The following is a 13,012-nucleotide window of genomic DNA, read 5'->3' as shown; positions in this document are numbered from 1 at the left end:
TAAAAATAAAAATAATAAACAAATAACAAAAAAGTGGGATTTTCAGAATCCTTTTTAAATTCATCAAAAATGTCAGGGATAAAAGATTCAAAGTATCACAAGTTTCAAATTCTATACATTAAAAAAGAAATAAAATTGTATTAATGGAAAATAAAAATATTAATATTGCACAAACATGCATGATAATCATGAGTTTATAGTCGGATACCCAATTTGTGATCTGTATCTGATCACAAATTAATTCACAGTTTCTTAATTTAGATTTTTTCAATAAAAAAAAAAGAATAATTATTACATCGCACAAATCATTTTGTTGTGACTTCCAATTTTGGTTCTGAAACTAAAAGTCCCTTTTTTTTTAAAAAAAAAAAGTATAAATAAATAAATTCCATAATTTTTCGGATTTGACTTCCTCATATTTTCTCTCAGCTTCGTATTATCTTTTAGATAAAATGTCAGGTGATCATTCTACTACTACTAAGAAGAAAGATAGTATTTATCGAATTGAAATTTGCCAAGATGGAAAATTTGCTGTTACATTTGATACAGGTAAAAATAAATATGTCCAGTTATTATAAAATATTTAGATGATTTAAAATATATAATGATGTATTCATTTTTTTTAAAAAAAATAGAAAACCTTCGGATTAAAATTTTAGAAAACACTGATCATCGTCAATTCATATTATATAACGATTCAAATAATAAGAATAATAAGGATGAATCCGATGAGTCCGATGAGATTGCTAAAACAATCGCTTATTTTAAAATAAATAATGACTTTGATATCGATAAATTTTACGATATAGACTACACGCCTCCTCCGTTCGTTGAATCTTTATATAGTAGCAACTCGAAAGATGATGAATATATAGACTACACGCCTCCTCCATTCGTTGGATCTTTAGATAGTAGCAACTCGAAAGATGATGATAAAGATAACACGTCTCCTCCATCCGTTGGATCTTTAGAGAAAGAATTTAGATGGTCCTTTGATATATCAAACATGTACAAGAAAAGTGATGACAAAGATTTTAAATATTTTGTTCTTGTCGCCGTATCTCGTATAAAAGTTGACGAGGATATGAAAGGGGAAGTGAATAATAATAATGAAGATAATTATAAAAAAGGAAATCTTAGTGAAAAGAAATTTGAATATAGATTAGAAGACAAAGATACTGCTACAATTGATATAGAAAAAGAATTGGATGATAGAAAAAAAGGAATCGCTATTAGTAAAAAGGAATTTAAATGTGAATTAGAAAACGAAGATACCAAATTCGATACTACAATTGATGTGGAAGAACATAAAAGTGAAGAATTGGACGATAGAACGTCTGAATTAAAGAATGAACCTAAAAAAGGAATCGCTATTTATCGCCTTGAATTTGAAGATATAAAAATGAAAGAGGGTATGGAAGAAATAAAGGATAATGAAAAAGAAAAGAAAAAAAATTATGTCCTTAAAGCTGTGACTCGTTATTATTATAATAACATTTCAGGAATATGTAGCTTTGTAGAAGAAGCTCCAGATGAAGATGAAAAAGACAAAGATGAAGATAAAAATGACAAAGATGAAGATAAAAATGACAAAGATGAAGATAAAAATGACAAAGATGAAGATAAAAATGACAAAGATGAAGATAAAAATGACAAAGATGAAGATAAAAATGACAAAGATGAAGATAAAAATGACAAAGATGAAGATAAAAATGACAAAGATGAAGATAAAAATGACAAAGATGAAGATAAAAATGACAAAGATGAAGATAAAAATGACAAAGATGAAGATAAAAATGACAAAGATGAAGATAAAAATGACAAAGATGAAGATAAAAATGACAAAGATGAAGATAAAAATGACAAAGATGAAGATAAAAATGACAAAGATGAAGATAAAAATGACAAATATGAAGATAAAAATGAACTAAAAAAATTTATAATATTAAATTTCCGTGGGATATATAATTTTAAATTTGATGATCATTTTAATTTCTTTAATTTGGATGAAAAGTTTGAATATCCACGAAGTATTAGACGTGAATTGGATAATTGGTATACAGCAAAAACAGATAATGATTGTATGAAACGACTTTTCTCATGTATTTACAATAAATATTTTTTGGTCACTCAATACACAAATAATGTTCAATCACTCGAAGGTAAAATAGTTTATCTATTAAGTATAATCATAATTATGTCAAAAAAATATTAATACATTTCATTTTTTAGTTTATGATCTGGAAAAAATGACATTAGAAACTACTGCAAAAAGTGTTGAAAATAAGGATAAATTCATAAATCAATATTATTATGACACATTTTCGGTTGGAAAGATACAACTTTGTTTTACTCGAGGAATTAACAATGTTAAGTAAGTTGTTATTTGATAAGTCAATCAATCATATTTAAATGATGTTATAAAATTTAATTTAATTTTGCATTAATTATTTCACATTTAATAGATTGTATTATATGGAAAATGGTTTACAAATTATCTCAAAGGAGTTTGATGAAATAGAAAAAATACATTTATTAGAATTTATTGATAGTGATGAAAAAATACTTATTATAGGTGAAAGAGAAAAAGAGTTAAAATTTATAGTTTGGGATTTATATAGTACTGGTAAAGCTGAAAAATTGCCCAACTTTGTTGATAATTCAACTATCACTATGAAGAATCTTAGCACTTGTTTAGCCAGAACATCAGGAAATATTTTACAAATTGATGATGATGGAAAAGTTTCATCTGTCCTTAAAAAAGTTGAAAATGAATTAAAAAAAACTAAAAAGGAAAAAAATAAAAAATTATATCATAAAGAAGGTATAATATCAAAAAAACATAAAAAGCAAAGTCATTATATATATTACGATAAAAACAAAAATGAGGATTTTAAACCAATAGTTAGTGACAAAGAATTATGGGTTTTGGGCGATTATGAAAGAAATTCTTATTGCCTTTATCAAAACAAAGAAGGATCAGAAATAGAAACATTACAACTTATTGTTGGCAGGACTACAGTTCAAATTTGGCATCAAATCCAGGATGATAAAAAAAATAAAGATGAACTTCCCAACAAAGGAGAACCATTTCTTGAGTATATATGGACTAATCGTATTCCAGTAAATCAAGAGAGGAAAGAAACAAGATTACGAATTGAAAATTTCGAATATGGAACGAATTTACATGATAAATTAATAGATTTCTCTTTAAAAGTGTATTGGTATATTAGAGTTGACAAAGATAATGAAGAGAGTGTAAAAAAAAAAAGGAGAAAATGATATAATAAGGGAAGATGATAAAAAAATAGATGAAATGGAAAAAAAGAAAATGAAGGAAAATGGAAACATACGAAAGTGGGAAAAAAAAATTAAACGAAAATTCATTATTAAAAAATCTCATACAGTAAGACATGCTTGCAAAGCATTAGAACATCTTAATAAGCGTTATAAACATAGAAACCTTGCAAATAATTATATTGTCACACATGAAGTAGGTTGATTTTAATAAATCTTATTTGTTTTTATCAAATAAATTAATTAACATTTCTTTTAATATAAAAAAGTATGAGGAGATGATCAGCTACATCAAACATATAGTCTGGAGATTTGTTAAATACGAGCCAGAAAATTTTAAATTATTGGATGTTCGAAATAATGTTATGAAAAGTTTAATTCTTAGTGACTGTAATCATTTGATAAAATTTATATTATTTGGAGATGAAGAAATCATGGAAGATAAAAATGGTTATAATGAAAAAGGTAAAAAAGTGAAAAATCTCGTCAGACATATACCAAGTAATACATTGTGGCCTGGAAAAATATTTTTATATGATGATGATCTTAACTTTGATGAAACTGAAGATGAGCTAAAAGATAAGGAAAAAATCAAGCCGAAAAATATTATGGAATTAGCAATTTATAACTGTAACGGTAGATTTCTAAATTTAATTTATGGCGCAGTGCTGTTTATTTAATTATGATTAAATTTCATCTTATTTATAGGGCGTGAACTTAAAGATACAATTGTTGTTGCATATCTTTTGGAATATTATTCTAGATATGCAACGGATTGTGCGGGTTGGATGTGTACTGTTTCTAAAGCAATTCCTTTATTATTTAAATATAATTACGGTTCGTTTTTAAATTTTATTTCTTTTTCATTCAGAATAAATTTGTAAAATTTACAATTTTATTATTTTAAAATAGATGATTATGCCAGAAAATTATTTTTTAAAGAATGTTTTGCAGATCATGATCACTTTTCAGGTCAGGATCCTGATGAGATTATTCCAACAGAATATAAAGCAAGACGTAATCATAACATCAAATTTAGAGCGTTCAGACCTATAGATGAAATGAAGTCTGATAAATATAAGCCATACTATAAAATTATGGACAAACTTAACTCTTTTAAGAATAAAATAGCAGAAAAATTCGAAGATTTTGATAATAATCTTGGAAAATCACCAATAGCTTTACGAGTAGTTCCTCTTCCCAGTTTCACTATAAATGAAATTAATGAAAATCCAAAGAAAAAAGTAAATTATGATTCCAGAAAAATTATTTTAAATATTCTTTGGTTTATATTTATACCACGATGGTATAAAATTGGTAGAGATGAGAAGGATAAATTAAGCCCTTTTTCTAGGATGATATTGTATGAGAATAACGATGATATTTATGATAATCCAGCAACTGAAGCGATTATTGATTTTCGTTGGCGTGAAGCAGTTAATTTCATTTTATCTCTCTTTATTCGATTTCTAATTTATTTCTTTTGTTTTGGATTAGTTAGCTGGGCATATGTAAATCATAGCACAATTATAAATGGAAAATTTTTATTTGCATTAATCATTGTATTCTATTATTTGGCTATTTATCAATTTGTTGTTGAAATGTTACAGATTAGTTATCGTGGACCAAGAAAATATCTTGGAGAAATATTTAATAGTTTTGATATGATTTCCATTGTACTTTCTGTAACAGTAATGTCAATAATGCTAAAAGATTTTACTTTTTCTGATGGATTTGGAGGTATTAATGAAGCTGACACTAGATTAATTGTTGGAATATCATTCTCGATTTTCTTTCTTTGGTTTGAATCGGTAAGTCTCTTCTACAGTATATAAAATTAATATACTAATACTAATCGATTTTTTTTATTATTTAGATTTTATATCTCCGTATACTTTCAAGTATGATTTAAATAAAATATTATTCTATCATGATGATTAATTAACTAAATTATTTTTTTATTTATAGATATTGGCATATATATTTATTTTGTTATAATTATCTTCAAATCCATATTTCCATTACTTTTGTTTATGTTAATAGTGATACTTGCATTTGCTCATACAATGTATAAAACGTTTTTTTCTAATTTGTTTATTACATTTTAAACTACAATATAATAGTTTCTCTTATATTATTATAAATAGGTTTGTTCTACTCAGTAATCCAAGAAATATTGAAACAAAAGATTCTATATACAGTGGAAATGTTACAAATCCTTCAACAAATGAGACACTTAATATCTCATTTAAATCCAAATCTAATGATAATCCATTTTCAACTTATTACACGGCAATGATGACTACATATTTATGGCTTTATGGGGATTGGGTTCAAAGAGATGATTTTAATTTTTGGGCTGTTGACGTATTTACTTTAGTTGCTAGTTTATTCCTTATAATTGTTTTACAAAATATGTTGATTGCTTTTATGAGGTAAATTTTATTCTTGTTTTGCGCTAATTTTGCTTATTTAATGATTAATTTGTTTATTTTTTTTAGTGGTGTATATGAAGAAGCAAAAATTAAAGGTCGACAAACTTTATTAAGACATCGAGCAATAATCATAGCAGATTATGAAGCATTACACCATATTCATTATTGGAACCATGAACCTGATCCAAAACATATTTATTATTTTGGTCAATCTAAAACTATTGAAGAATGGTATGATTCAAGAAAGCATGATCGAGGTGCTATTTATAAAGGATTTGAAGAAAAATCCACATTTACGAAATATATTTTTAAAGAGAGGAATTATGATAAACATTCAATTTGGGTATATGAAGATAATATTGAATCAGAGATTGAAAAAATCAAAATTATGAAAAATGATTTGAATGATAAAATTGAAAATTTGATTACAAAACTTAATGAAAAGAAAAAGAATAATAATGAGATTAATATAGGAAAATTGGAGATATTAAAAAATTTAGAATTGAAATGAAATGATGTGAGATGTTTGAATATCATTTGTATGTTTTTTTCCTTTTATTTTATTTTTATAATTATCAAATTAAAAAAGTTGAAATGTTTTCGATAAACTGTTATATCGCTTATTACAATAATTAAAGATATAAAGAAAATAAGAAACAATTTTTTCTATAAACTTCATTGATCATTTGTAATATAAATAGATTTATACTTCGTTAATTATGGCAGAACACGTTATAAGTCCAAAGATCATATACCATTAATGCTTCGATCTAGGTAAAATCTGGATGAATAATGTTATTTAATGAACGTCCAGATAAAAAAAAATATTTCAAAAATTTCGGTTGTCGTGCTTTAATAATATATTGAACAGTACATGCCGATCAAACGTAGTATAATCGTGGTAAATTTAATTGCAAGACACGCACTCTTCTGAATTACGATGTATCAGGTATACACATTGCCTTTCGATTTATACGGTAAATATAAACTTTTAACGTTTACTTACATATAATAAAATTTTTCTTTTTTTTTTACATACTAGGTCGTATCTTTGAACCAAGTTTTAAATAATATAAAAAGTCTGAAAGAGAAAACACAATCTATCAAGTATTCTTAGCAATAAATGAATTATTATACCATTCACTATAGTTATTGGTTGGGGGTAAAATATGAGTGCTACGGAGATGAGTGGTGTAGGGTCAAGGAGATGTGTAGTGTATGGTCTCCTATGTGACAGCTTACACAGGTGATAAATAACGCGATGGGCCAAACACGTGATTTGGAGTGGGCCGAGCTAAATATCACCATACACCACACAGGTGACAGGTGGTCGACCCTACACCACTGGTATTCGTCTTACCGGTAAAATATCGGTCACCCCGAAGGGGTGACACGATATTTTATCCACCATAACCAATAACTAGATTATTGCGTCAGTCACACAAGATCATGCTATTATTATAGTAAGAGTATATAAAAAGTATAATTAAACTGTAATATGGTTGCAAATATATTTGATATTTAGCCAATAAAAGAAAAATATCAATTATTTAGCGTCAAAATCAGCATGATCCTATTAGACTGACCAATAATATGTATTTATTCATTAATTATAATTATTTTAATTCAATTAAATAGTCTACACTTTATATTAAATATATAATACTATAATACTACAACAGTTTTATCGTAATAGAATAAAAAAAAATAGGAAAAACAATTCTTAAAATACAATAATACTAGGAAACGGGAACCGTTGTAAGTCCGGAGCGAGGTATCATAATAATAATAAATAATAATAAAGATGTTAACATATATCAAGAATGGTAGCGATTTCCTACTAATTAGCAGCATAACGCCTTGGAATTCCGTGACACGTGATCGATCATTTTTCATAGTGCGTAGACATATATAGTCCTTCGCATTCGCTCCGGACAACAATTTAAAATAATTAAAGAATATAAGTTAAATTGTTATTTGTTGAAATATAATTAAAATTGGAAAGCGGACAAATAAAAATGACATTCAATTTTCGATTTTTTTTTTTATTGGTTTTTTCTAAAATAAGTTTTGATTTTTTCTTTTTTTTAGGTATCGTCTTCCGACTTTGCGTAAGATACTGTAATTTATTGCAATAATTTTTATTGATTTCTACACAAAGATAAATCAGTTATTGGTTGGTTCGTTATTAATGATAAAACTGCAAATGAAAGTAAAACCAAAGATAAATGATTCATTAAATATTTTATATTTACCGAATAAGGCTTTTTATTTTATTACTTATTTTATCACTTTTTCCATTAAATTTGTGAATTATGTATTAACTTCAATAAGTTTTTTATGATTTTCTCATTTTGAAAAGTTCAACAAATAACATTTATTTAATATGAGAACGCTACATTGAATTTTTGATAACTTTAGCTTCTCTTGTTTAATATGTCAAATATCGTATTTCCATTATCGTATATTTCGAAGACAATCAACGATTCTTTATATAAGAGTTTTAATACTATCATCTAAAATAATTTAAATTTGAAAAACTTTCGTATCAAATAAAAACCACTAAATTACTAATTTACAAATTACAAAAAAAAAATTTGAAATATCCTTTCAAACGACAAAACCGATATACTTTAAAGATCAGACATATTACTTCGTTCGCCTATTAAAATAGTTTACTTATAAATAATTATTTTTTATTATTATTTGATATAACTCTAATATTATTAATATTATTATATTTCTCATGAGTAAAGTTTAGTCCCACGTGGCTTATCAGTCATGTGCACTATAATAAATTATAATATCATTACAATAAATACATGTTTCTCGTTCTATTTTCCATTCAACTTCTTTAGAATCTCAGTATGATGATGCAGATGTCAATATATAAGACGGTATCCCAGATTATTCTCTGGATTACCTCGAAGTAAATTTTCAACGTCCTTTTCCTCGATTTGCTTTGAATATGAATCCTCCTCAATTTTGTCCTAGATTTCACGCTAATAATGATCTTACTCTATATGTTAAACGTAATTATACCCAATATATCCTACGCGGAGTGGATCTACCCCGAAAATACCACGTGGTTTGTCACAAGTTATTTGGAAAATATTAGAACTATTCAGATTTCTACATTCCACAATATTCGGTGTGGATTTCCATGTGGAAAAAAAATTCCTGATGTCCGAGTAGCCAATTACTAAGGAATTCGGATTAGATTAACGGATAACATAATCTTTTTTTTACGGCAGTACCACAGATTTCGACAACGATATTGATTTCATGAAGTCGGCCGGGCGCGATGGGTTAATCTTTTGGAATGCAATAAGTTATCGAATCTAGGATTTGGACACTCACTTTCCTTATACTATCTATTCAGTATGATGAAAGTAAGCCGGATGAAGTACCCAAAATTAACCAAGAATAATAAATAATTTTTCTCAACTGTTTACGATGAAACTTTCTCAAATAACTGATAATTACAATAATTTCTCATGGATTGGCAGATGCAATTATTCTTACAACATATGATAACAGATAATATATTTCACAACGAGTTAATTATTAATTACAATGAAAAAAATTTCATTAGTCATAAATACTAAGATAAATAAGTAATTATTATTTATGACATTGTTATTTGAATAAAAGAAATATTTACCTTGAAGAAGAAGTAAATATATTTAGTACTTCAAAACGGTACTTCGGACTGTATAACGGTTCCCGTTTGCATCCAGGGTACTACCCGGGGTGCATCCGAGGTAACTACCCGATCAGTATGGCCATGCATTGCCGCAAGCCCGCAACTCCTATTGTGCTTAATTAATTTGTATATGATGTGCAATTGTATATATTTACGCCATATCCTCATTTCTTTCATAATTTCTTTTTCAAAGAAACACAAAGATGAGTACCCAAGTCCTCACTAAAAAAATTACTCTTGAGAACAAACACTATGAACATATTTCAGTTAAAAACAAAATTATTCAAAATTATTCTGATACAAAAATTCACGCTATTTCATCTGATTGCGATGGAACCTCAATCAATCAGTCTATACTTAATGATACAATGACTTCTCACGGATTAGCTGCTGCAATCCTTCATGCTTATAACCATCATCAACATTTACGTTTAACACCTGATGATATTTGGTTAACTATTGCACAAGGAGTTAGTCATCACATTAATTATAATGCAGAAAAGTTTCGTTCTCGTTTTGTTAACCATGAAGGTAAAAAAGATATAATTATTTATATTGATGGTATTTTGTATAGTAAAGATTCTCGACTTCAAGGAGATTGGCCTAGAGCAATAGAATTATTAACTGTGGAAACTGATAGAGCTGTAGAAAAAATTGATATAAAACCTCTATTAGAATGTGATTTTTCTACAACAACTAAATCTTCTCTTACTGCTAGTCGTATCGTTCTTTTGGATATGGTTAAAGCATATTTTACTTATAAGGGTTGTACTCTTTGTGGAATCCCTAAAATTACTCTTGAAGGTACTTTAGAAGATTGGACAAAATTACAAGAGAAAGTCGTTCAATTACGTCAATTGGATTTAGATATGGATTTTTGGTTAGATAGATTGGATCCAGTTGTGTGGAAATTAGTTGAAACCTATAAAGGTGAAATTGATGAGAAGTTTTGGGCAACAATCGCTTCAAGTCAACAATATGGTTCGGGTTACAATGGTGATATTGATGGATGGATGATGGCCTTTTTTCCTTATGCGAAAGATGGAAAAAAAGTAACTTATAATTCACTTATACCAAGTGACATTCCTACTGGAAGAGTTGAAGTTCCATTTACGACCGATACTGGATTTTATTTAAAATTAGTTGCAGGATTTTTAGGCGCGCAACAATACGCTCTTGAGAATTCTAATGAATTAGTTGTTTCACCAGTTATTGGTTGGTTTGTTATTGATGATAAAACTGCAGATGAAGGTAAAACCAAAGATAAGGCATGATTCATTAAATAAAAGTTCATTTTTATATTTACCAAATAAGGCTTTTTATTTTATCATTGTTTCCATTAAATTGTGAATGATTATGTATTAACTTAATTGTTAAGTTTTTTTTTGATTTTCTCATTTGAAAAGTTCAATAAATAACACTTATCTACTATGAGAACGCTACATTGAATTTTGATAACTTTGTTTAATATGTCAAATATCGTGTTTTCCGTTTTCGTATATTTAGAAAGCTTACATATAAAAGATAATCAACGATTCTTTATATAATATTTTAATACTATCCTCTCAAATAATTTAAATTTGAAAACAAAAGTTACTATTTACAAATTATAAAAAAAAATTGAAATATCCTTTCAAACGACGAAACCGACCCTATATTAAAGGTTCGAAATTTGTACTAAAATATAATATAAAATTCGAACACAAATATCGTATTAACCCATTTGGCATAAATTTAGCACAAACTTTTTTCATAGGGCGATATTTAAAGAGCAGAAAACATATTATTCCTAACATTGTGTTAACTTCTTTCGCTCATTGGAATAGTTTACTATTTTCTATTATTTAATATGACTCTAATATTAATATATCTTTCTCGTTCATGAGTTAATTTATTGTACCCAGAAAATGTTTAGCTCCACGTGACTTATTAATATAATAAATTTCATACAACCAATTAAGCAAATAATATTATTTTAGATTTTAACAATAAACAAATTCTAAATTTTTCTTTAATAGTAAATTAATTCATCACATTTGTTAAAAGAAATGTTTGATGTTTACATAAGTCGTCACCTGAAGGCTGAAGCATATATTTTCTTTAGTCCGAAGGACTACATATTATCACGTTATGTACTGACATCAATAATCAAAAAAACAGTATAACAGTTCTGGATGCAAATGTATCGTTACTTGATCAGCATAATATATTTTGCAATAAGGGGTCAAAATGATGCCACCAGAAGGGTCAAGTCCGATACTTTTGCGTTCTGGATACATCAGATCACGGTTTTAACGCAAAAGTATCGGACTTGACCCTTCTGGTGGCATCATTTTGACCCCTTATTGCAAAATATATTATGCGGGTCAAGTTAGCACCGCAGAACGATACTAACACATGCTGTAGTCTCCTATTGTACTTAATTAATTTGTATATGCCATAATCTCATTTCATTCATATTAATTTCTTTTCATAAGAAACACAAAGATGAGTACCCAAGTCCTCACTAAAAATATTACTCTTGAGAACAAACACTATGAACATATTTCAGTTAAAAAGTTAAAAACAAAATTATTCAAAATTATCCTGATACAAAAATTCACGCTATTTCAGCCGATTACGATGAAACCTCAATCAATCAGTCTATACTTAATGATACAACTGCTGCAATCCTTCATGCTTATAACCATCATCAACATTTACGCAGAAAATTTTCGTTCTCGTTTTGTTAACCATAAAGGTAAAAAAGATATAATTATTATACTAATGGTATTTTGTATGTAAAGATTCTCGACTTCAAGGAAATTGGTCTAGAGCAATAGAATTCAGTTATTAACTGTGGAAACTGATAGAGCTGTAGAAAAAATTGATATAAAACCTCTATTAGAAATTTTTTGGGATTTTTTTTTTGAATTTTTCTAACTATCACCGGGGTGATGATCACCGGTGACTGAAATTACGACGATCGACCAGCAGTAAAAAAATATAGTGCCGGTAAAAATTGATAATTCCGGCCAACGGTGATGATCACCCCCAGTAAAAATCTTTTTTTTTTTAATAATTAGTTTTTTTTGATAAATAATTTGTGATTTTTCTACAACAACAAAATCTTCTCTCACTGCTAGCCGTATCGTTCTTTTGGATATGGTTAAAGCATATTTTTCTTATACGGGTTGTACTTTTTGTGGAATCCCTAAAATTACTCTTGAAGGTACTTTAGAAGATTGGACAAAATTACAAGAGAAAGTCGTTCAATTACCTCAATTGGATTTAGATATAGATTTTTGGTTAGATAGATTGGATCCAGTTGTATGGAAATTAGTTGAAACCTATAAAGGTGAAATTGATGAGAAGGTTTGGGCAACAATCGCTTCAAGGCAACAATATGTTCGGGTTACAATGGTGATATTGATGGATGGATGATGGCCTTTTTTCCTTATGCAAAAGATGGAAATAAAGTAACTTATAATTCACTTAGAATTCTAATGAATTAGATGTTTCACCAGTTATTGGTTGGTTCGTTATTGATGATAAAACTGCTGCAGATGAAGGTAAAACCAAAGATAAGGCATGA

General features: G+C 27.5%; 3 protein-coding genes across 3 annotated transcripts; all 3 read left to right on the top strand.

Moving 5' to 3' along the window:
• Nucleotides 1-452: 452 nt before the first annotated feature.
• Nucleotides 453-6,243, top strand: OCT59_014013 (uncharacterized protein; the record flags this gene model as incomplete). The annotated part of the gene is made up of 12 exons (XM_066141906.1): nucleotides 453-549; nucleotides 636-2,162; nucleotides 2,233-2,374; nucleotides 2,466-3,224; nucleotides 3,292-3,493; nucleotides 3,567-3,933; nucleotides 4,006-4,134; nucleotides 4,210-5,108; nucleotides 5,174-5,198; nucleotides 5,266-5,365; nucleotides 5,445-5,732; nucleotides 5,799-6,243. 12 exons carry the CDS (start codon nucleotides 453-455, stop codon nucleotides 6,241-6,243), a joined length of 4,980 nt encoding a protein of 1,659 aa, XP_066001992.1.
• Nucleotides 6,244-9,641: 3,398 nt separating this feature from the next.
• On the top strand, nucleotides 9,642-10,712 carry OCT59_014012 (uncharacterized protein; the record flags this gene model as incomplete). Its single annotated transcript, XM_025308840.2, has 1 exon — nucleotides 9,642-10,712. One exon carries the CDS (start codon nucleotides 9,642-9,644, stop codon nucleotides 10,710-10,712), a length of 1,071 nt encoding a protein of 356 aa, XP_025183676.2.
• Nucleotides 10,713-12,582: 1,870 nt separating this feature from the next.
• On the top strand, nucleotides 12,583-13,012 carry OCT59_014011 (uncharacterized protein; the record flags this gene model as incomplete). The annotated part of the gene is made up of 2 exons (XM_066141905.1): nucleotides 12,583-12,840; nucleotides 12,917-13,012. The coding sequence occupies 2 exons, from the start codon at nucleotides 12,583-12,585 to the stop codon at nucleotides 13,010-13,012; spliced, it is 354 nt and encodes a 117-aa protein (XP_066001991.1).

Source organism: Rhizophagus irregularis, chromosome 21 (genome assembly GCF_026210795.1).
Source record: "Rhizophagus irregularis chromosome 21, complete sequence".
Classification (NCBI taxonomy): Eukaryota; Fungi; Glomeromycota; class Glomeromycetes; order Glomerales; family Glomeraceae; genus Rhizophagus; species Rhizophagus irregularis.
This window is presented reverse-complemented; position numbering and strand designations above follow the sequence as displayed.